General features: G+C 43.5%; 1 protein-coding gene across 1 annotated transcript in view; it reads left to right on the top strand.

The window, feature by feature from the left end:
* Positions 1 to 24,349, top strand: part of STMN3 (stathmin 3) — a 51,125-nt gene that overhangs the window by 9,173 nt on the left and 17,603 nt on the right. The window contains exon 2 of the mRNA XM_070748763.1: positions 16,344 to 16,439. Within this exon, the coding sequence (XP_070604864.1) occupies positions 16,344 to 16,439 (96 nt within the window). The remainder of the gene's footprint in view (positions 1 to 16,343; positions 16,440 to 24,349) is intronic.

Genomic DNA, 24,349 nt, shown 5'->3' with positions numbered 1-24,349 from the left:
CTATCTATCTTATCTATCTATCTATCTATCTATCTATCTATCTTGCCCATGTAGTTTTGTGTATGATTCGACTGTGTGCTTGTTTTTTATATACTGGGGTTTCTTTTTTGGACTTTTTAATCTAAAACTGTAATTTAGATTTCTAAATATTAGATTTGTTACTATGTACTGTTTTTTACCATTGTTGTGAGCCGCCCCGAGTCTGCGGAGAGGGGCGGCATATAAATCCAATATATCTAATCTAATCTATCTATCTATGTCGGCTGGCGGGACCTAGGGGAAGAGCTTTCTCTGTGGGGGGGCCGGCCCTCTGGAATCAGCTCCCCCCAGAGATTCATACTGCCCTGACCCTCTTCGTCTTCCAAAAAAGTTTAAAAACTCATCTTTGCCGCCAGGCCTGGGGTTCCTTAGATCTCCCCCCCCCCCCTGACCAATGAATGCTTTAGTTTGTTGAATGAATGATAGTGATAGCTTTTTAATTAGAATTTTAAGATTGTTTTTTAAAGGTATAAATTGGATTGTTATTATTGATTCCTGTTTTTCTGTGCATGCTGTGAGCCGCCCCAAGTCCTCGGAGAGGGGCGGCATACAAATCCAATGAAATCTAAATCTAAATCTATCTTATCTATCTATCATCTATATCTATATCTGTCTGTCTGTCTGTCTACCTACCTACCTACCTACCTATCTATCTATCTATCTGTATTATCTGTCTGTCTATCTATCCTATCTATCTATCATCTATATCTGTCTGTCTGTCTGTCTGTCTGTCTGTCTACTTACCTACCTACCTACCTACCTACCTATCTATCTATCTATCTGTATTATCTGTCTGTCTATCTATCCTATCTATCTATCATCTATATCTGTCTGTCTGTCTGTCTGTCTGTCTGTCTGTCTGTCTGTCTGTCTGTCTGTCTGTCTGTCTATCTATCTATCTATCTATCCATCTATCTATCTAATCCATCTAACACAGTATTGCAAGCTAACTCTGCCCACTGCCAGCAGTTCAATCCTTACCAGCTCAAGGTTGACTCAGCCTTCCGTCCTTCCAAGGTGGGTAAAATGAGGATCCATTATTGGGGGCAAGGGGCTGACTCTAACCTGCTCAGAGAGGTCTGTAAAAGCACCGTGAAGCGGAATATATCCTTCTAAGAGCTATTGCTGTTTCTATTGCCATTCTCTCTCTCAAATACAAAAGTGGGCCTATGTGGGGAAGAGGCAGCCTATCAATAAGAAATGAAAGCAGCGCCTTTGGCTCAGGAAAGTGCAGGATCTTGCAGAAATCTTTCAGAGTTTGCTTTTCCATTCCCTGGCAATGACAAATCTGGGTCATCAGTATGCAAAATCAGCAGATTTAGACTGCAGCAGTTGATGGAGGCAGGGCTGCAGGAATGTTGCACAGGTAGAATGTGCAATTTTTCACCAATTCTTCTTTGGTGCATATGATCATTCTTTTGTGTACGCTGAGAGCATTTGCACCAAAGAAAAATTCCTTGTTTGTCCAATCACACTTTGCCAATAAAGAATTCTGTTCTGTTTTGTTCTGTTCTAGTTCGAATTCTATTCTATTCTATCTGATTCTACTCTACTCTACCCTACCTTAACTTACCCTACCCTACCTTACCCTATTCTATCTGATTCTACTCTACTCTATTATACCCTAACTTACCCTACCCTACCCTTCTAATTCTATTCTATTCTATCTGATTCTACTCTACCCTACCCTAACTTACCCTACCCTACCCTATTCTATTCTATCTGATTCTACTCTACTCTATTATATCCTAACTTACCCTACCCTACCCTTCTAATTCTATTCCATTCTATCTGATTCTACTCTACTCTACCCTGCCGGAAAAGGCAGGGAGAAGCCTCTGTGGGGCCTCTCTTGGAAACTCCTGGGCAGAAACAGGGCCGGAAAAGGCAGGGAGAAGCCTCTGTGGGGCCTCTCTAGGCATCTCCTGGGAGAAAACAGAACTGGAGAAGGTGGGGAGAAGCCTCCGTGGGGCCTCTCTAGGAATCTCCTGGGAGGAAACAGGGCCGGAAAAGGCAGGGAGAAGCCTCCATGGGACCTCTCTAGGAATCTCTGCCCCTACAGGTGGCATGCGGAGCCATATCTTCTGGCATGCGAGCGTTTGCCAATCTTACCTCCAATGTGCAATTTGTGTACCGACCAGCTGATTTTTGGCTCGCACAGAGGTTCTGGGAGGGCGTTTTTGGCTTCCAGAGAGACTCTGGGAGGATGGGGGATGGCGGTTTTATACCCTCCCCCAGTTCCAGGGAAGCCTTTGAAGCCTGGGGAGGATGAAACACGAGCCTTCTGGGCCCACCAGAAGTTGGGAAACAGGCCATTTCTGGCCTTTAGAAGCCTCCCGGGGTGGGGGGACCTGTTTTCACCCTCTCCAGGCATTGAATTATGGGTGTGGGCAGGGGTCCCCAAACCTGGCCACTTTAAGACTTGTGGACTTCAACTCTCAGAATTCTCCAACCAGCCATGCTGTTTAGCTATGCTGGCTGGAGAATTCTGGGAGTTGAAGTCCACAAGTCTTAAAGTGGCCAGGTTTGGGGACCCCTGTGTTATATTGATTCGTTGCCTCCTTAACAGTTGAAGGGCATTGTGAAATCTGCTGCCAAAAAGCTGGTGCTCCAGAGGGCCCGTTTCAGATCTGTAGGCGTACAGATTTATAGATCGGAAAATCAATAATGCACATTGAGAGAGAGAGAGAGAAGGACCAGCAGAGGGAATAAATGGTAGCCCTTAATGAGGGACAACCAAATGAACAATGCAAGCCCTAGAATGGGAAACATCTCAATTATTGCTTGCCAGCAGCAGTGTTTAGCAGTTGTGTTATATCAGAAACCTTCAAACTTGGTCAATTTCCTAAAGTAGCCCAAACTCTCTCGCTGGAAGGTGTTATGCCAGGATTCACTTTACGAGCTGCAATAAAGTCCAAAGTGTAAATTCAAACACACACACTGATTTAAAGTAAACTAAGAGTCGGTTTATCAACAAAAAAATATTGTATACAGGCACTTTAATCAGCCAAAGTGCTCTCCCACAAACCACAAGCCTAGAATGCTGTGAAAACCAAAACCAAAAGCAGAGCAGATAAAAGCAGCTGTGAAGACGTCACAGCCACTCCCCTTCAAGAGTCCTCAAGCTTTACTTAACTGTAAAATATTTTAAAAGTCCTGGTAAATACTGAAGCAGTCCAAAATCAAACAGCACTTGTCTCTCACCAAACGGATAATCTCTCACATCGAGAGACAGCGACACTGGCAATTTATCAGCAGCTCCATTAGCCTAATTGCTCCAGCCACAGGTGTTCTCCCTTATCTTCTATAATACTTGCGCAGTTGTTCCCTTCTTGTCATAAACCTGTGCCTGCGAGCATCTATGAATCCCTCTTCCTCCGAATCTAATGATAATTCACTAATGGGGTCATTAGCTAATGGGCTGCCTGTAACTACCTCATCATCCGATCCTGCTTCACTCGCAGAATCTGCCCTTGACACAGAATCTTCACTGTCCAAAGCTGTTGCCAGCAAAACCGGTCTCTGATAACGTGAGGATTCTCCCAAACCAACCCCCACAGTCCTGGGAGCAGGAGCTGGCCCAGAGCCAACCACAACAGAAGGGGGAGCAAATTTGACAGCTACAGTAATGAAGCAAGGAACAATCAAATCCACCAGGGTCACCCAGGAGCTGAGGTGAAGGAGCGAATAGAACCATATGCCCTGGCGCACCTTAGTTTTGGGGGTGGAAAATAAGGGGGGGCTGGAAATCTACCTACTAGGTATTCATCTGGCTAGCGTCCTCAGTCTGGTCAGCTTCGGCACATTTCCCCCCCTGGTTAGGGCTGAGAAAAACCTTTTTGGGAGGGAGTAGCAACGAAAACAAGCCTATAAAGACTTAGGGATGGAAAAAAACATTTTTCAGAGGGAGGACCCAATGGAAGAAAATCCTGCAAAGACTTAGGGATGGGAAAAACATTTTTCAGAGGGAGGACCCAATGCAAAAAAAGTCCTGCAAAGACTTAGGGATGGGAAAAACATTTTTCAGAGGGAGGACCCAATGCAAAAAAAATCCTGCAAAGACTTAGGGATGGGGGGGGAGCCTGCAAAGACTTAGGGATGGAGAAAACATTTTTCAGAGGGAGTACCCAATGCAAAAAAATCCTGCAAAGACTTAGGGATGGGGGGAAAGCCTGCAAAGACTTAGGGATGGAGAAAACATTTTTCAGAGGGAGTACCCAATGCAAAAAAAATCCTGCAAAGACTTAGGGATGGGGGGGAAGCCTGCAAAGACTTAGGGATGGAGAAAACATTTTTCAGAGGGAGTACCCAATGCAAAAAAAATCCTGCAAAGACTTAGGGATGGGAAAAACATTTTTCAGAGGGAGGACCCAATGAAAAAAAAATCCTGCAAAGACTTAGGGATGGGGGGGAAGCCTGCAAAGACTTAGGGATGGAGAAAACATTTTTCAGAGGGGGGACCCAATGCAAAAAAAATCCTGCAAAGACTTAGGGATGGGAAAAACATTTTTCAGAGGGAGGACCCAATGAAAAAAAGTCCTGCAAAGACTTAGGGATGGGAAAAACATTTTCAGAGGGAGGACCCAATGAAAAAAAGTCCTGCAAAGACTTAGGGGTGGAAAAAACATTTTTCAGAGGGAGGGCCCAATGGAAAAAAGCCTGCAAAGACTGAGGGATGGGGGGAAAGCCTGCAAACACCTAGGGATGGGGAAAAACATTTTTCAGAGGGAGCACCCAATGGAAAAAAGCCTGCAAAGACTGAGGGATGGGGGAAAAGCCTGCAAAGACTTAGGGGTGGAAAAACATTTTTCAGAGGGAGTACCCAATGGAAAAAAGCCTGCAAAGACTTAGGGATGGGGGGGGGAGTCTGCAAGCAGGGAAGAATATTAGCACCTCATTAGGGCTGGGGGGAAAAACCCTTTTTTGGAGGGAGTAACAATGAAAACAAGCCTACAAGCCTGGAAGAGCTGGGAAGATCATCTTCTTGTTAGGGCTGGGGAGGGGAAGCTTCAAAAAAGCTACATTCAGAGTATAAGACACACCCAAATTTTCAGCTTCTTTTAGCAGAGGGAAAGGTGCATCTTATACTTTGAAAACTATGATAGCTGTGTTTCTTATTTAACTCCGAAGACCACAGCAATTTCTATTTTCCTTTTTGATCCAGTTGCTTCAGCAAAACCGCAGGCACCTTCTAAGATTTTGTAGGGTTATTCCGCAGGTGAAACAGCTGGAAACTGACCGGCCTGGTGCACAGAACACTCTCAGACCAAAGCTGGGTTTCTCCAACACTCTACAATCTGCCAGCTGCCCACTCCTACCTTAGTTAAGGGGCCTGCATAAGAGCACCTCTGTGCCTACCGTCCCTGTCCTATTGTCTTCTTTTGTTACTTTTTATCATTACTTATCTAATGTTTTATTTGTACAAATTACCACTCTATAATTGTTTGACAAAATAAAATAAATAAAATAAATAGCTATTTAGCCGTCCCGTCACGCCCTTTGGCCTCTGTGTGAGTCTTTGGTGGTTTCTTCTGGGCATTCATCTGCTGGTCCCACGTGAACGAGACTTAGCGAGAAAGCAAAGTCCTCAGATTTACAGGGAAAATCGATAGCAAGGTTAGAAGGTTTTTATGCGTCCATCAATCTGAACCAAAAATGAACCATTGATCGGTGGCATAGACTGCTTCAGGCAATAATTGAGATGTTTCCCATTCTAGGGCTGGCATTGTTCCTCCGGTTTCCCCTCATTAAGGGCTGCTACTTATTCCCATTTATTCCCTCTGCTGTCCCTTCTCTCTCTATCAATGCGCATTATTGATTTTCTGATCTATACATCTGTACGCATGTAAATCTGAAACGAGCCCTTTGGAGACCAGCTTTTCTCGCAGTTGGCTTCATAATGTCTTCCAAGTCTTAAGGTGGCAAAGCTACAATATAACACAAGGGTCCCCAAACTTGTCCCCAAACCTGGCTGGAGAATTCTGGGAGTTGAAGTCCACAAAGTCTTTAAGTGGCCAAGTTTGAAGACTGATATATTTATTTATTTTATTTATTTATTGGAATTGTATGCCGCCCCTCTCCGTGAACTCGGGACAGCTAACAACAGTGACAAAAAACAGAATGTAAAAATCCAATACTACAACAGCTAAAAACCCTTGTTATAAAACCAATCATATATACAAATATACCATGCATAAATTGTAGAAGCTCAGGGGGAAAGATTATCTTAATTCCCCCATGCCTGACGGCAGAGGTGGGTTTTGAGGAGCTTACGAAAGGCAAGGAGGGTGGGGGCTATTCTAATCTCTGGGGGGAGTTGGTTCCAGAGGGTCAGGGCCGCCACAGAGAAGGCTCTTCCCCTGGGCCCCGCCAACCGACATTGTTTAGTTGACGGGACCCGGAGAAGGCCCACTCTGTGGGACCTAACTGGTCGCTGGGATTTGTGTGGCTGAAGGCGGTCCCTGAGATAATCTGGCCCGGTGCCATGAAGGGCTTTATAGGTCATAACCAAAACTTTGAATTGTGACCGGAAACTGATCGGCAACCAATGCAGACTGCGGAGTGTTGGTGTGACATGGGCATAGCTGGGAAAGCCCATGATTGCTCTCGCAGCTGCATTCTGCACGATCTGAAATTTCCGAACACTTTTCAAAGGTAGCCCCATGTAGAGAGGGTTACAGTAGTCGAGCCTCGAGGTGATGAGGGCATGAGTGACTGTGAGCAGTGACTCCCGGTCCAAATAGGGCCGCAACTGGTGCACCGGGCGAACCTGGGCAAACGCCCCCCTCGCCACAGCTGAAAGGTGTTTCTCTAATGTGAGCTGTGGATCAAGGAGGACGCCCAAGTTGCGGACCCTCTCTGAGGGGGTCAATAACTCCCCCCCCCAGGGTAATGGATGGGCACATGGAATTGTCCTTGGGGGGCAAAACCCACAGCCACTCCGTCTTATCAGGGTTGAGTTTGAGTCTGATATAACACAACTGCTCAACGCAGCTGCTGGCTCCAATATATTGGTCTTTCGCCAGACCAATCCTTGAATGCAGCTCAACTGTCTGGAACCCACACCACATTTCGGACACAAACACTCTAGAAAATGTCCAGAGATACTTTACTAGAAGAGCCCTCCACTCCGCCACTCGCAACAGAATACCCTACACAACTAGATTTAGAAAGCTTAGAACTATGTTGTTTTAAACACAACCTAAGCATAGCCCATAAAATCATCTGCTACAATGTCCTTCCTGTCAACGATTACTTCAGCTTCAACCACAATAACGCACGAGCACACTACAGATACAAACTTAAAGAAATCTGCTGTAAATTCAACTGCAGGAAATACGACTTTAGTAACCAAGTAGCTGATGCATGGAACTAATTACCTGACTCTGTAATATCTTCACCTAACCCCCCAAAACTTTACCTTTAGATTATCCACTGTTGACCTCACCCAATTCCTAAGAGGTCAGTAAGGGGTGTGCATAAGTGCACTAGTGTGCCTTCCGTCCCGTGTCCTAATGTTTCTTCTTACTGGTATCATGTATATGAACATTATTACATCTTTGTAAACCACCAATACGTACTTGATAAAACAAACAAATAAATAAAAAATAAAAAATAAATAGACAACTCTTGATGCATATAAAATGCATATTTCTTAAAAGAATCGAAATATTTTGGGCTTGTCAGAAGACCCAAGATTTTGAGGCCTTTGCTCAGAATCCTGCAGGGTTTTAAAATTTGATTTATTTATATTTTACTTTGAAATGTTGTTATCTTTCCTGAATTATATGTCTTTTTCCCGTTGTGAGATGTCTTTACATGTCTTTTAGAAGTAATGTGGGCTGCAATTTGGAGGTCTGGACTTCGATACCATTTCAGACAGAGATTGTTCTGCCACAGCTTGTTCTATTTCAAGCTGATTACTGAACAGCAACGCAATTAAAGAAATGGGGGAAGAGAGACGAGAAGAAAATTCTTAATTGGGTGCCCAAAAGCAAGTAGGATGCTTGGCTGCATAGCTAGAGGTATAACAAGCAGGAAGAGGGAGATTATGATCCTGCTATATAGAGCGCTGGTGAGACCCCATTTGGAATACTGTGTTCAGTTCTGGAGACCTCACCTACAAAAAGATATTGACAAAATGGAACGGGTCCAAAGACGGGCTACAAGAATGGTGGAAGGTCTTAAGCATAAAACGTATCAGGAAAGACTTCATGAACTCAATCTGTATAGTCTGGAGGACAGAAGGGAAAGGGGGGACATGATCAAAACATTTAAATAGGTTAAAGGGTTAAATAAGGTCCAGGAGGGAAGTGTTTTTAACAGGAAAGTGAACACAAGAACAAGGGGACACAATCTGAAGTTAGTTGGGGGAAAGATCAAAAGCAACATGAGGAAATATTATTTTACTGAAAGAGTAGTAGATCCTTGGAACAAACTTCCAGCAGACGTGGTTGGTAAATCCACAGGAACTGAATTGAAACATGCCTGGGATAAACATATATCCATCCTAAGATAAAATACAGGAAATAGTATAAGGGCAGACTAGATGGACCATGAGGTCTTTTTCTGCCGTCGGTCTTCTATGTTTCTATGTTTCTATGCCCAAGTGGATTGCTTCCATTCCTAAAATGGGAGCTTTGGCAATCTTTGAGAAATGCAACCACTGATGTGGATGAGATCGACATAGAAAGCCGTAAATGGGATGAGCCACATCAGCAGAAATAGCAGCTGAGCTATTTCGATGAGCTCAGCAAAGTTGCACCTAGCTAGCCCTTGGATGGGAGAATTCTGAAGATTATCAAGATAGACCGAGAGACCAGAGTGGAAAACAATGGCAAAAGAAGCCATGGTAAATCACTTCCACAATAGCAATACCACTTAGATAGCACTTCATAGTGCTTTACAGCCCTCTCTAAGTGGTTTTCAGAGTCAGCCTCTTTCCCCCAACAATCTGGGTCTTCATTTTATTGACCTCGGAAGGATAGAAGGCTGGGGTGACCTTGGGATGGTCAGGATTGAACTGTTAGCAGTGGGCAGTGAGATAGCCTGCAATATTGCATTCAGATAGAATAAAACAGAATGGAATGGAACGGAACAGAACAGAACACAATTTTTCATTGGTCAAGTGTGATTGGACACACAAGCAGTGTTCCCTCTAATTTTTTTTCAGAACTGGGCGGCACAGAAATATTAAATAAATAAATAAATAGATAAACAAACAAACAAACAAATAAAAAACCCACCCTGTTTTGCCTCAGAGAATTTCAAAATAAAATACTGCACTGTGTGTCTATAACAGTGAGCTCATAATAGGGCAACTCTATCAATATCAAAATGCCACTTAAATAGTTGAGCTAGTTTCAAACTAGATTTTGATTTTCTTTCTCTCTTCCTTACTCCCATTCTTTTTCTTTCTCTTTTCCTTCCTCTCTTTTTTCTATCTGTTTCTCTCTCTTCCTCTCTTCCTCTCTTTCTCCTTCCCTCTCACTCTTTCCCTCTCGGCTTCTGGGCAGGTTTGGAAAACTCTGAGTTGATGATGATTTTTAAGTGAGCGATTGCTCACTGCTCAGCTTAGAGGGAACTATGCACACAAGGAATTTGTGTTTGGTGTATATGCTCTCAGTGTACATAAAAGAAAAGAAACATTTGTCAAGAAGTACAACACTTAAGGATTGTCATAGGGTTCAAATAAGCAGTTAGGAAATAATCAATATTAATATAAATAGCTTGTAGCATAAGGCTACAAGCAACAAGTTACAATCATACAGTCATAAGTGGGAGGAGATGGGTGATAGGAATGATGAGAAAAAAACTAGCAGTATTCAGCAACTCACAGAAAAACTCCTAATTTGTTGCTTGAAGATCCCTGATATCAGGCTAACAGATTTGGAAGGGACTTCAGAGAGGTCTTCTAGTCCAGTGTTTTTCAACCAGTGTGCCGTGGCACACTAGTGTGCCGTGAGACATGGTCAGGTGTGCCGCGAAGCTCAGAGAGAGAAAGAAAGCAAAAGAGAAAGAAAGCAAGAGAGAGAGAGAGAAAGAAAGAAAGCGAGAGAAAGAAAGAGCGAGAGAGAAAGAGAACAAAAGAGAGAGAAAAAGCAAGAGAGAGAGAAAGAGAACAAGAGAAAGAAAGAAAGAGGGAAAGAGAGAGAATGAAAGCAATAGATAGAGAGAAAGAGAGGGAGGGAAGGAGAGAGAGAGAAAGACATAGAGGGAGGGAGAGAGAAAGAGAGCAAAAAAGAGAGGAAGGACGGAAGAGAGAAAGAAGGATGGAGAAAGAAGGAAGGGAGAGAAAGAGAAATAGAGCGAAAGGGAAGAAGAGAGAGAGAGAATTTTTTTGTCCAAACTTTTTTTAGCCCCCACCCTCCCCCCGCTCAATGTGCCCCAGGGTTTCGTAAATGTAAAAAATGTGCCGCGGCACAAAAAAGGTTGAAAATCACTGTTCTAGTCCAACCGCCAAACTATTTCAGACAAATTGTTGTTCAATCTTTGGTTAAAAATCTCCAGTGTTGGAGCACTCACAACATCTGGAGGCAAGTCGTTTCACTGGTTAATTATTCTGCCAGGAAATTTGTCTTTAGTTCTAGGTTGGTCTTGATTAGTTTCTATCCATTGCTTCTTGCCCTGCCCTCAGGTGCTTTGGAAATGCAACAGCCAGCCTTGGAAATGGTAAAGAGAGGTTTAAGTGGCCGATTTTTTCTGCCTTGTAGGAGGATCAAAGATCAGCAGTAAAACAACATGCAAGAGGTCACAAACCAGCAGAGTGGCAATAAAAGCTTGGAATAGATATTCAGATGCCAGGATAGATCTATGCTTAAACAAAAGTTGTTCAACAATCTCTCTCTCTCTCTCTCTCTCTCTCTCTCTCTCTCTCTCTCTCTCTCTCTCTCACACACACACACACACACACACACACACACACACACACGATCCCTGCCTTTCGTAATCTCCTTAAAACCCACCTCTGCCGTCAGGCATGGGGGAACTGAGATATCTTATTATTCATTCATTTATTTATTATTTAGATTTGTATGCCGTCCCTCTCCGAAGACTCCCTTGCCTATGTAGTTTTATGTATGGTATGTTGGTGTGTATGCTTTTTAAATAATGGGTTTTTAGACTTTTAATATTAGATTTGTTATTTTAGGCTTTTAATATTAGATTTGTTACTGTATATTGTTTTATTACTGCTGTGAACCACCCCGAGTCTGCAGAGAGGGGCAGCATACAAATCTAATAAATAATAATAATAGTAATAATCCCTTTTACATAACTGGTTTAACTTGAGTATGGCTGAATCAGGCAGCTGTGGTGCTGAAAGGACAGCTCCGCCTGCTTCAGTTTTCAGATTCACAAAAAGCATTGCAGCCCAGAATTACAGTACTGTACCTGCTGTAGGAATTGATGTTTGAGTGAAAGCAATAGCTCCTTTTTATGTATGCATGTATTTATTTATTAAAATTACATACTGCCCATCTCAGTAGCCAAAGTGACTCTAGGCAGCTTATAATGCAAGAAGGAAGGAAGGAAGGAGGGAGGGAGGAAGGAAGGAGAGAGAGAGGAAAGAAAGGAAGGAAAGGATGAAGGAAAGAAAGAAAAAAGAGAAAGAAAAAGAAAGGAAGGAAAGAAAGAGAGAGAGAAAGAGAAAAGAAAGAAAGGAAGGAATGGAAGAAAGGAAGAAAGACAGAAATAAAGGAGAGAAAGAGGAAGGAAGGAAAGGAAAAAAGAGAAAGAAAGGAAGGAAAGAAAGAAAGAGAGAAAGAGAAAAGAAAGAAAGAAGGAAAGGAAGAAAGACAGAAAGAAAGGAGAGAAAGAGGAAGGAAAGAAAAAAGGAAAGAAAGGAAATAATCTTTGTTGCTCTTCTCTGCACTTTTTCTAGAGTCTCAATATCCGTTTTACATCATGACAACCAAAACGGAATGCAGGATTCCAAGTGTGGCCTTAAAAGTAGTATTAACACCACATGATCTTGATTCTAATGCAGCCTAGAACTGTGTTGGCTTTTTTGGCAGCTGCTGCACACGACTGGCTCCTATTTAAATGGTTGTCCTTCTCACAGTTACTACTGTTGAGAAAGGTATCACATATACTGTACCTGTGCATTTTGGGTTTTTTGCCTATACCTAAAAAAGAAAAGAAAACACACTCCATTACAGTCCCACTGGACGGCCAGGAAAGTTCAGGCAAATGAGTTTTCCTGGTTTCCTCTCCTGTCGCTTTCTCTGATGCAGCCCCTGCCATGAGAACTGACCCTCCCCTCTTTGGATTGCTGGTTGTCAGGAAGCAGCTAATTGCTCCTGATCGCTGGCTGGCGCCGAGATGGAGCAACAGGGTCCCCAAAGCCAGGAGCTGGTCACACCCCTCTCGTCTCATGAGTTTTCTCCCAACAGCTGGGCCCTTTGTCTTCTGCTGCTGATCTGGAAGAACTGGGATCTTTACGTTTCAGGATATTATGTCCAGATATACAGAGCTACGCAGCAGGACTTGACAAGATACCAGAATGTATAACTGTCCACTTAGGAAGCAGCACTGATTGACCATCAATTCCACCTGCTGTTGTGCACATTCAACTTTGTACAGAACAAAGTATTCAATGAGAGTATTTCATTCATTCAGATCTAGGATGCGTTATTTGAGTGTTCCCTTTATTTTTTATTTTTTTTATCAGTATATTTACAAGAACATAAGTGCACTGGTGTGCCTTTCATCCCCTGTCCAATTGTCTTTCCTTTCTTTCACCTTTCATATCTATTCTCTTCCTTTCATATATCCTCTCCTCTAAGTTCACTTTCACCTTTATATATATTACCACGTCTATTTTCTTCCTATGTATTTGTGTATTGGACGAATGAATGAATGAATAAATAAATAAATAAATAAATAAATAAACAAACAAACAAACTATATGCAGTAAGGCTTACTTCCATGTAGATACTAAAAATGATACTAAATGATAAAATTGAACGGGTCCGAAGACGGGCTACAAAAATGGTGGAAGGTCTTAAGCATAAAACTTATCAGGAAAGACTTAATGAACTCAATCTGAGTTTTTTAATTGTTTTAGTATTGGATTGTTACATGTTGTTTTTATCATTGTTGTTAGCCGCCCCGAGTCTACGGAGAGGGGCGGCATACAAATCCAATTAATAATAATAATAATAATAATAATAATAATAATAGTCTGGAGGACAGAAGGGAAAGCGGGGGGGACATGATCGAAACATTTAAATATGTGAAAGGGTTAAATAAAGTTCAGGAGGGAAGTGTTTTTAATAGGAAAGTGAACACAAGAACAAGGGGACACAATCTGAAGTTACGGTAGTTGGGGGAAAGATCAAAAGCAACATGAGAAAATATTATTTTACTGAAAGAGTAGTAGATGCTTGGAACAAACTTCCAGCAGACATGGTTGGTAAATGCACAGTAACTGAATTTAAACATGCCTGGGATGAACATAGATCCACTCTAAGATCAAATACAGGAAATAGTATAAGGGCAGACTAGATGGACCATGAGGTCTTTTTCCGCCGTCAGTCTTCTATGTTTTCTATATTTCTATGAACTAATGAAGCCACGTCTCTTTGAGTTTTTCAGAAGCAAACAGACAAGAACGAAGATAATTAGGCAGGAGATGCAGCCCCAGTGTTTTGGCACAGGGCCACCGCAGAGAAGATAAATTGCTGCCTCCAGTTTATCTTCTCGACTTGATCAGCGATAACATCACCCGACCCTAATTATGCTGGTCACGCATTGGGGCTATTGCTTCTGTAATTTATGCGTCCCCGATCTGAGAAACTATTTTCTTGCCTATTGCGAATGGAACATGCTCTCCTGGAGCCTTCCACCCCAGGAGACATTGAGATTTATTCCCTCGCTTTTAATATGCATGGAGAGTTCAGGCAATTTCCGGAAGTATGGATTTTTTTCCAGGTGCGTTTTGGGGACAGGGGTATAAGTAGTTGTTGTAGAACCCTGCATACGTGGTAAATTTTTTTTTGATACTAGTGAAGTGATGGGCTTCTATAGGTATGGTCAGGTACGCAGAACCGGTAGAAAAAAATTGAATTTTTTTCTTTTTTCACCTTCTGGGCCCTGGGTATGTTTTTCCTATCACAGTAAATGAGGTTGAATGAGTATAATAGAAACATAGAAGACTGACGGCAGAAAAAGACCTCATGGTCCATCTAGGCTGCCCTTATACTATTTTCTGTATTTTATCTTAGGATGGATCTATGTTCATCCCAGGCATGTTTCAATTCAGTTACTGTGGATTTACCAACCACGTCTGCTGGAAGTTTGTTCCAAGGATCTGCTACTCTTTCAGTAAAATACTATTTTCTCATGTTGCTTTTGATCTTTCCCCCAACTAACTTCAGATTGTGTCCCCTTGTTCTTGGGTTCACTTTCCTATTAAAAACACTTCCCTCCTGAATCTTATTTAACCCTTTCACATATTTAAATGTTGCGATCATGTCCCCCTTTTCCTTCTGTCCTCCAGACTATACAGATTGAGTTCATTAAGTCTTTTCTGATAGGTTTTATGCTTAAGACCTTCCACCATTCTTGTAGCCCGTCTTTGGACCCGTTCAATTTTGTCAATCTCTTTTTGTAGGTGAGGTCTCCAGAACTGAACACAGTCTTCCAAATGGGGTCTCACCAGCACTCTATATAGCGGGATCATAATCTCCCTCTTCCTGCTTGTTATACCTCTAGCTATGCAGCCAAGCATCCTACTTGCTTTCCCTACCGCCTGACTGCATATTTTAGAAGAGCTGTGCATGGGTGTATGTACATACACATACAATTTATATAGCAGATAATGTATATTTTTGTGTGCCTGTGTATATGTATGTACACACATGTTATATATACACAGAATTAAATAGTATATTTTGGATGTTCAGTAATACGCTGCTCAAAAAAAATCAAGGACACACTTAAACAACACAATATAACTCCAAGTAAATGAAACTGTCCACTTAGGAAGCAACACTGATTGACAATCAATTTCACATGCTGTTGTGCACATTCGACTTTGTACAGAACAAAGTATTTAATGAGAATACATACACACAACATATAACACACCCACACCACCAGACAACATTCAAACCCCACCACCAAATTGACGTTATATTTTATGTATAGCCTTTTACACTAGAATCAATATGTCTTCACATATTATAAAGTAATTCCAAATTTATTCTTCATAGCTTGGTCTCAAATTCTACTAACCATAAAATCTCTAACCCTATCCCATCATCCCATCAGTTCTTACAATTTGTTTTCATTAACCATATTCATCTTTATATCTATAATTTCAAACCGAATGTGATCTACCATGTACCGGTACCAATTTTGTACTGTCCATTTTCTTGCATCCTTCCAACCTAAAACTATTACCACTTGGGCACTTTCTATTTATCTCTGCTTCTTCATCCCATTTTAGTCACTCAGAGTCACAATTGGTGACATGGGCAGTCCCATCAATTGCATCAGGAAACCAATCAATGTTTCAATGTTTCCCCTTATATAGAGCGCTGGTGAGACCCCATTTGGAAGACTGTGTTCAGTTCTGGAGACCTCACCTACAAAGAGATATTGACAAAATTGAACGGGTCCAAAGACGGGCTACAAGAATGGTGGAAGGTCTTAAGCATAAAATGTATCAGGAAAGACTTAATGAACTCCATCTGTAGAGTCTGGAGGACAGAAGGAAAAGGGGGGACATGATCGAAACATTTAAATATGTTAAAGGGTAAAATAGGATTCAGGAGGGAAGTGTTTTTAATAGGAAAGTGAACACAAGAACAAGGGGACACAATCTGAAGTTAGTTGGGGGAAAGATCAAAAGCAACATGAGAAAATATTATTTTACTGAAAGAGTAGTAGATCCTTGGAACAAACTTCCAGCAGACTTGGTTGGTAAATCCACAGTAACTGAATTGGAACATGCCTGGGATAAACATAGATCCATCCTAAGATAAAATACAGGAAATAGTATAAGGGCAGACTAGATGGACCATGAGGTCTTTTTCTGCCGTCAGTCTTCTATGTTTCTATGTTTCAAAGTTCATTTGAGGGGTAATTCTAGCCGTCCTTCCTAAAATTCCCCTTCGACCATCCCATATCCTCTCGCATCGAAGTATATTTATGTGCCCAACAAAGTAGGGTAGAAAAAAGCAAATTTTGATCGTGCTGGATGGCATTTATTGGATCAGCCAATCCATGGAGAGTATTAGATTATGGAAAGGTGCATTAAACCATGCCCAATTTTCATTTTCATTCTGCTTTTTTTCCAGCTTACAAAGAGAAAATGAAGGAACTGTCTCTGCTTTCGCTGATCTGTTCCTGTTTTCACACCCAGCCGCATCCAAATACCATCTACCAATATGGAGGTAAGTGTCCCACTTGCGTTACGACCTGCAGAGCCTCAAGCTAGTCCAGTGATGGCGCACCTATGGCATGGGTGCCACAGGTGACACGTGGAGCCATATCTGCTGGCCCGCGAGCCGTTGTCCTAGCTCAGCTCCAACATGCATGTTTATGCCGGTCAGCTGATTTTTGGCTTGCACAGAGGCCCTGCGAGGGAGTTTTTGGCTTCCAGAGAGCCTCTGGGGGGATGGGGAAGGACATTTTTACCCTCCACCAGCTCTAGGGAAGCCTTTGGAGCCTGGGGAGGGCAAAACATGAGCCTATTGGGCCCACCAGAAGTTGGGAAACAGGCCGTTTTTGGCCTCCAGAGGGCAGGGGGAAGCTGTTTTTGCCCTCCCCAGGCATTGAATTATGGTTGCGGGCACTTGCACATGTGCGATAGTGCACACCCACGCTTTTTCGGCACCCAAGGACAAAATGGTTCACCATCACTGAGCTAGTCCTTTCTTAGAGAGCTTGGCACTACAATACCCACAATTCCCCTTGCTAGGTCAAGGAGGGAACAAACACATGGAAGCAACAGCGGAAGACAGTAAATCATTGCGATTTCAAGTGAGATAAATACATCCACGTCTTTCCTGACAGCTGCATCCTGCCTGCAGTCCAGACCAGGCCTAACTGAGTTGTAATTGACAAATAGATGAATTGATGAGGAAAACTAATGTTCGTCTTTCTGTCACAACAGAAGGACCAGAGCCTGCTCTGAGCAAGCGAAGGGCCCATGCGTCAACAGGGAAACCACAAATACTGCCTTGTGCGCATATGAACAAAATCACCATTGCAGGAAGTGAAGACGCTGACAAGCTACCGCATGTTTTGGAGTATAAGATGCACCTTTTTCCTCCCTAGAATAGGCTGAAAATTTGGGTGTGTCTTATACTCCGAATGTAGCTTTTTTTAAGCTTTTTTTCAGCCCTAACAAGGCGCTCATGATTTTCCCGGCTCTTCCCAGCTTGCAGGCTTTTTTTCATTGCTACTCGCTCCAAATAAGGCTTTTTCCAACCCTAAGTCTTTGCAGGCTTTTTTCATTGCTACTTAGTCCAAAGAAGGTTTTTTCCAACCCTAAATCCTTGCAGGCTTTTTTCATTGCTATTTGCTCTGAAGAAGGTTTTTCCCCAGCTCTAACAAGGTGCTAACAATCTTCTCAGTTTGCAGGCTTTTTTCATTGCTACTCGCTCCAAAGAAGGTTTTTTCCAACCCTAGGTCCTTGCAGGCTTTTTTCATTGCTATTTGCTCTGAAGAAGGTTTTTTCCAGCTCTAACAAGGTGCTAACAATCTTCTCAGTTTGCAGGCTTTTTTCATTGCTACTCACTCTGAAGGTTTTTTCCAGCCCTAGGTTTTTACATTGCTACTTGCTCTGAAAGTTTTTTAAAGCCCTAACCAGGGGATAAAATAATGTGCCAAAGCTGACCAGACTAAGGATGCTAGCCAGATGAATACCTGATAGGCAGATTTTTTCCCCTATTTTCCTTTCCAAAAACTAAAGTTCGTCTTATATTTATACTCCAAAAAATATGGTAGTTCCACTATTAGAGTCTATTCTGATTAGGTTCTCTGATTCCCTCAAGACTAATCCATTCTGCAGTTTAGCCAATGGAAGTAGCAAAACATAGAGGCTGTTTTTCTGGCCTACTTTGAAGAATATCTTGCATTGGTTTGCTTAGGTTCCCATTTATTTATTACTAGTATCTGGATACCTGTGCTTTGCTATGAAACTATGTGATCTGGCTTGATAAATTGACTATTAAAGCTTGAAAATTAATGAATAGTTATGATTGGGCTTGATACCTTGGCAGTTAAAGCTATGTGTAACTCCTTAGCATCAGAGCTGTTAATATAAGGCAACTGGGACTTGGTACAGAGCTCTTTTCAGTTGGGGAGGGGAACTAGAATGTCTAAACTCCCATCCCGTAGGGCTGATGACTCATGCGCTCGCCACGCCCACACCTGATTTAGCGAAGTGGTAGCATCAGAGCATGTTAATATAAGATAACTGGCAGTTGGAATAGAGTTCTTTTCAAGTGGGGAGGGAGAGTAGAACATTTAATTCCTTAGCATCAGTGTGGGTTAATATAATACTGTATAGGAAATTCTAATGATCTGACGGTCATTTTGAAAAATCCTTTCTTAGCGAGCACTTAGAAGCCAATGCATGCCAAGTTTCAAGTTTGCAGGCTTTACAGTTCTCGATATTTCGTGATGAGTGAGCAATATCTGGCTTTTATATATATAGATTAAATCATTTGATTTTTATCCCACCTTTATTTTTTATAAATAACCCAAAGGTCGGTGGTAAATAAAGCTCTCCTCATCCGGGATTTGATCCTGGATGAGGAGGCCGACCTGGCATGTATCACTGAAACCTGGCTGGGCCCAGAGGGAGGTGTTCCTCTCTCTGAAATTTGCCCAGCTGGGTTTCAGATATGGCATCAACCTCGACCCCAGGGAAGGGGGGGAGGAGTGGCTATTATAGCCAGGGAGAGCCTTTGCCTACGTGGACTCATTGCTCCGGAAATTGCGGGTTGCGAGTCACTCTTGATGAGGTTGGACTTAGGGGTTCAGGTGGGCTTATTTCTCACGTACCTGCCTCCCAGCTGCGTGTCAAAAGCCCTGCCTGTGCTACTCGAGGAGGTAGCCGGGTTGGCGGTGGAGTTCCCCAGACTTATTGTCTTGGGGGACTTCAACCTGCCGTCACTCGGCGAAACCTCGGGGTTGGCACAGGAGTTCATGGCCACCATGACAGCCATGGACCTGACTCAAGTAGTACGGGGTCTGACTCATGAGGGGGGGCACGCACCTGACATGGTATTCCTTTCCGAGCAATTGAGCAATGGTCTGAGACTAAGGGGCTTAGAAGCAGTGCCTTTGTCATGGTCAGACCATTTTCTACTACGGCTTGACTTCCTGGCTCCAATCCTTCCCCGCAGGGAGGCGGAACCAATGAAGATGTTCCGCCCCAGACGCCTAATGGATCCAGAGGGTTTCCAGACGGCGCTTGGGGTTATTCCAGAGGCACTCATCCACAGTTCGGCGGAGTCTCTTGCGGAGGCCTGGAATACGGCTGCTGCGGAGGCTCTCGACCGGATTGCGCCTTTGCGACCTCTCCGTGGCGCTAGACCCCGTAGAGCCCCATGGTTCAACGAGGAGCTCCGGGAGTTGAAACGCCAAAAGAGACGTCTAGAGAAGCGATGGAGGAAGAGTAGGTCTGAATCTGATCGAACACTTGTAAGAGCTTTTATTAAGACTTACAAAGTGGCGCTCAAGGCGGCAAGATGCGCGTACCATGCCGCCTTGATTGCATCAGCGGAATCCCGCCCGGCCGCTCTGTTTAGGGTGACCCGCTCCCTTCTTAACCAGGGGGGAGTTGGGGAGCCCTTGCAGAGTAGTGCCGAGGAGTTTAACACGTTTTTCGCTGATAAAGTCGCTCAGATCCGGGCCGACCTCGACTCCAATTGTAAAACAGAGTCGACTGACAACGAGTCAGTCGAGGTGACTGGGGCACGTACTTGTCCACCTGTCTGGGAAGAGTTTGATCTGGTGACACCTGATGAAGTGGACAAGGCCATTGGAGCTGTGAGTTCCGCCACCTGTTTACTGGATCCGTGTCCCTCCTGGTTGGTCTCGGCCAGCAGGGAGGTGACATGGAGCTGGGCCCAGGAGATTACCAACGCTTCCTTGGGGAGGGGAGTTTTTCCATCACTCTATAAAGAAGCGCTTGTGCGCCCCCTCCTCAAGAAGCCTTCCCTGGACCCAGCAGTACTTAACAACTATCGTCCAGTCTCCAACCTTCCCTTCATGGGGAAGGTTGTCGAGAAGGTGGTGGCACTCCAGCTCCAGCGGTCCTTGGAAGAAGCCGATTATCTAGGTCCCCAGCAGTCGGGCTTCAGGCCCGGTTACAGCACGGAAACCGCTTTGGTCGCGTTGATGGATGATCTCTGGCGGGCCCGGGACAGGGGTTTATCCTCTGTCCTGGTGCTCCTCGATCTCTCAGCGGCTTTCGATACCATCGACCATGGTATCCTTCTGCATCGGTTGGAGGGGTTGGGGGTGGGAGGCACTGTGCTTCAGTGGTTCTCCTCCTACCTCTCTGGCCGGTCGCAGTCGGTGTTAGTGGGGGGTCAGAGGTCGACTCCGAGGTCTCTCCCTTGTGGAGTACCCCAGGGGTCGGTCCTCTCCCCCTTGCTATTTAACATCTACATGAAACCGCTGGGTGAGATCATCCAAGGACATGGGGTGAGGTATCATCAATATGCCGATGATACCCAGCTTTACATCTCCACCCCATGCCCAGTCAACGAAGCGGTGGAAGTGATGTGCCGGTGCCTGGAGGCTGTTGGGGCCTGGATGGGTGTCAACAGACTCAAGCTCAACCCGGATAAGACGGAGTGGCTGTGGGTTTTGCCTCCCAAGGACAATCCCATCTGTCCGTCCATTACCCTGGGGGGGGAATCATTGACCCCCTCAGAGAGGGTCCGCAACTTGGGCGTCCTCCTCGATCCACAGCTCACATTAGAGAACCACCTTTCAGCTGTGGCGAGGGGGGCGTTTGCCCAGGTTCGCCTGGTGCACCAGTTGCGGCCCTATCTGGACCGGGACTCATTACTCACAGTCACTCATGCCCTCATCACCTCGAGGTTCGACTACTGTAATGCTCTCTACATGGGGCTACCTTTGAAAAGTGTTCGGAAACTTCAGATCGTGCAGAATGCAGCTGCGAGAGCAGTCATGGGCTTACCCAGGTATGCCCATGTTTCACCATCACTCCGCAGTCTGCATTGGCTGCCGATCAGTTTCCGGTCACAATTCAAAGTGTTGGTTATGACCTTTAAAGCCCTTCATGGCACTGGACCAGAATATCTCCGAGACCGCCTTCTGCCGCACGAATCCCAGTGACCGATTCGGTCCCACAGAGTGGGCCTCCTCCGGGTCCCGTCAACTAAACAATGCCGGTTGGCGGGCCCCAGGGGGAGAGCCTTCTCTGTGGCGGCACCGGCCCTCTGGAACCAACTCCCCCCGGAGATCAGAACTGCCCCTACTCTTCCTGCCTTCCGTAAACTCCTCAAAACCCACCTTTGCCGTCAGGCATGGGGAAACTAAACATCTCCCACCGGGCACGTTGAAGTTATATATGGTATGCCTGTATGTGTGTATGTTAGTATAGGGGATTTTCTTAAACTTATAATATTTTAATTAATTGGATTGTATTGGATTGTTTTTCACTTGTTGTGAGCCGCCCCGAATCTTCGGAGAGGGGCGGCATACAAATCCAAATAATAAATAAATAATAAATAAATAAATGAACATACTCCTTCTTCCTCCTGTTTTCCGAAGACGGGCTACAAGAATGGTGGAAGGTCTTAAGCATAAAACGTATCAGGAAAGACTGAATGAACTCCATCTGCATAGTCTGGAGGACAGAAGGAAAAGGGGGGACAGGATCAAAACATTTAAATATGTTAAAGGGTTAAATAAGGTCCAGGAGGGAAGTGTTTTTAATAGGAAAGCGAACACAAGAACAAGGGGACACAATCTGAAGTTAGTTGGGGGAAAGATCAAGAGCAACATGAGAAAATATTATTTTACTGAAAAAGTAGTAGATCCTTGGAACAAACGTCCAGCAGATGTGGTGGATAAATCCACAGTAACTGAATTTAAACATGCCTGGGATAAACATATATCCATCCTAAGATAGAATACAGAAAATAGTATAAGGGCAGACTAGATGGACCATGAGGTCTTTTTCTGCCGTCAGACTTCTATGTTTCTATATTTTCCCTACAATTACAATTCTGACACTGAAAGAGAGTAATTGGCCCAAAATCATTGGCTTTCATGCGTATAGTGGAACGTAAAATGATATACTCCTGGTTATTGAAACGGATGTCCAAGTGCCGCCTCTATGTTGGTTGAGGCAGGAAGTATTCCCTTGAGTACCATTTGTTGGGGGTCAAGGGAAAGGGAGGGTCTTGCCTTCTCTTTCTGCTCAAGAGCCGCCCCGAGTCTTCGGAGAGGGGCGGCATACAAATCTAAGTAATAAATAAAGATCCTCAGGGACAATTGGTGGGCCACTGTATGACACATAATGCTGGACTCAATTGGCTTTGGCCTGATTCAGCATTGGCTCTTCTTATGTTCTTAATTGGTCCAGACACCCAACTGCCTTTTGTGTCTAAGGCAGGACTACAACTCACCAGTTCCTGGTACCTGGCCTAAAGTCACCAGATAGCTATCATGCCTAAAATAGGACAGTTATGTATGTTCTGTATGGTTTTAATTGCTGGGGTTTTATATATGTTTTTTAATATTGGATTTGTTTTACTGCTATATTGTTTTATTATTGTTGTGAGCCACCCCGAGTCTTCGGAGAGGGGCGGCATACAAGTCCAATAAATTATTATTATTATTAATTATTATTATTATTAATTATTATTATTATTATTATTATTATTATTATTATTATTATTATTATTATTATAACTAACCATCTCCTGTTGATTGATCCAAAGTCACCCAGAAGGCTTTTGCGCCTGCAGCTGGATTAGAACTCATAAATCCCTAGCAGTTGGTCCAAAGTCAACCAACCAGCTGAGATGCATAAGGCGGTACTAGATCTCACCGCCTCCTTGTTTCTAGGCCAGTGTCTTCATCACGATGCAGAACTGACACATGGAGAAAAAAGCTGAGCGAGGCAGGATGTAAATAAAACAAGGAAAGTTTTCAAAAGAACACTTCGTATAGTCACCTGCAAATCACCCGATTCTGAGTAATGGAGTGATGTAAATATCCATATGACTCAATCCTAATTTTCTTTTTCACTCCCAAGGAAGGCAGTGAGATCTTTTAAAAAAAAAAAACCCAACCAACCAACAACTTTGCTTAGAATTGCAAATGTGCTGCAGAAATGTGCCACTTAGCTACAAGCTTAATTTGGTTGGGTTTTAAATTTATATATTGCATATAGAAACCGCCCCTCTCCTACACATGCTTCAGATTTGTGTATTAAATGGAATTTTTTATTGCTCTACTTGCTCTGACTGTTTCTTTCCAGCCCTAATCAGGTACTGACAATGTTACCAGCTCTTGCTAGCTTGCAAGCTCTTAGAAACATAGAAGAAACATAGATTGATGGCAGAAAAAGACCTCGTGGTCCATCTAGTCTGCCATTATACTATTTCCTGTATTTTACCTTAGGATGGATCTATGTTTATCCCAGGCATGTTTAAATTCAGTTCCTGTGGATTTACCAACCACGTCTGCTGGAAGTTTGTTCCAAGCATCTCAGTCAAATCATATTTTCTCACGTTGCTTCTGATCTTTCCCCCAACTAGCCTCAGATTGTGCCCCCTTGTCCTTGTGTTCACTTTCCTATTGAAAACACCTCCCTCCTGAACCTTATTTAACCCTTTCACATATTTAAATGTTTCGATCATGTCCCCCCTTTCCCTTCTGTCCTCCAGACTATACAGATTGAGTTCATTAAGTCTTTCCTGATATGTTTTATGCTTAAGACCTTCCACCATTCTTGTAGCCCGTCTTTGGACCCTTTCAATTTTATCAATCTCTTTTTGAGGATGAGGTCTCCAGAACTGAACACAGTATTCCAAATGTGGTCTCACCAGAGCTCTATACAGCGGGATCACAATATCCCTCTTCCTGCTTGTTATACCTCTAGCTATGCAGCCAAGCATTCTACTTGCTTTCCCTACTGCCTGACTGCACTGTTCACCCATTTTGAGACTGTCAGACTCAGAAATCACTACCCCATAATCCTTCTCTTCTGAAGTTTTTGCTCACACAGAGCTGCCAATACAATACTCAGATTGAAGATTCCTTTTGCCCAAGTGCATTATTTTACATTTGGAAACATTAAACT

The sequence above is a fragment of the Erythrolamprus reginae genome, chromosome 3 (genome assembly GCF_031021105.1).
Source record: "Erythrolamprus reginae isolate rEryReg1 chromosome 3, rEryReg1.hap1, whole genome shotgun sequence".
Lineage (NCBI taxonomy): Eukaryota > Metazoa > Chordata > Lepidosauria > Squamata > Dipsadidae > Erythrolamprus > Erythrolamprus reginae.
Note: the sequence above shows the minus strand (reverse complement) of the source record. Positions and strands in the feature narration are given on the sequence as shown.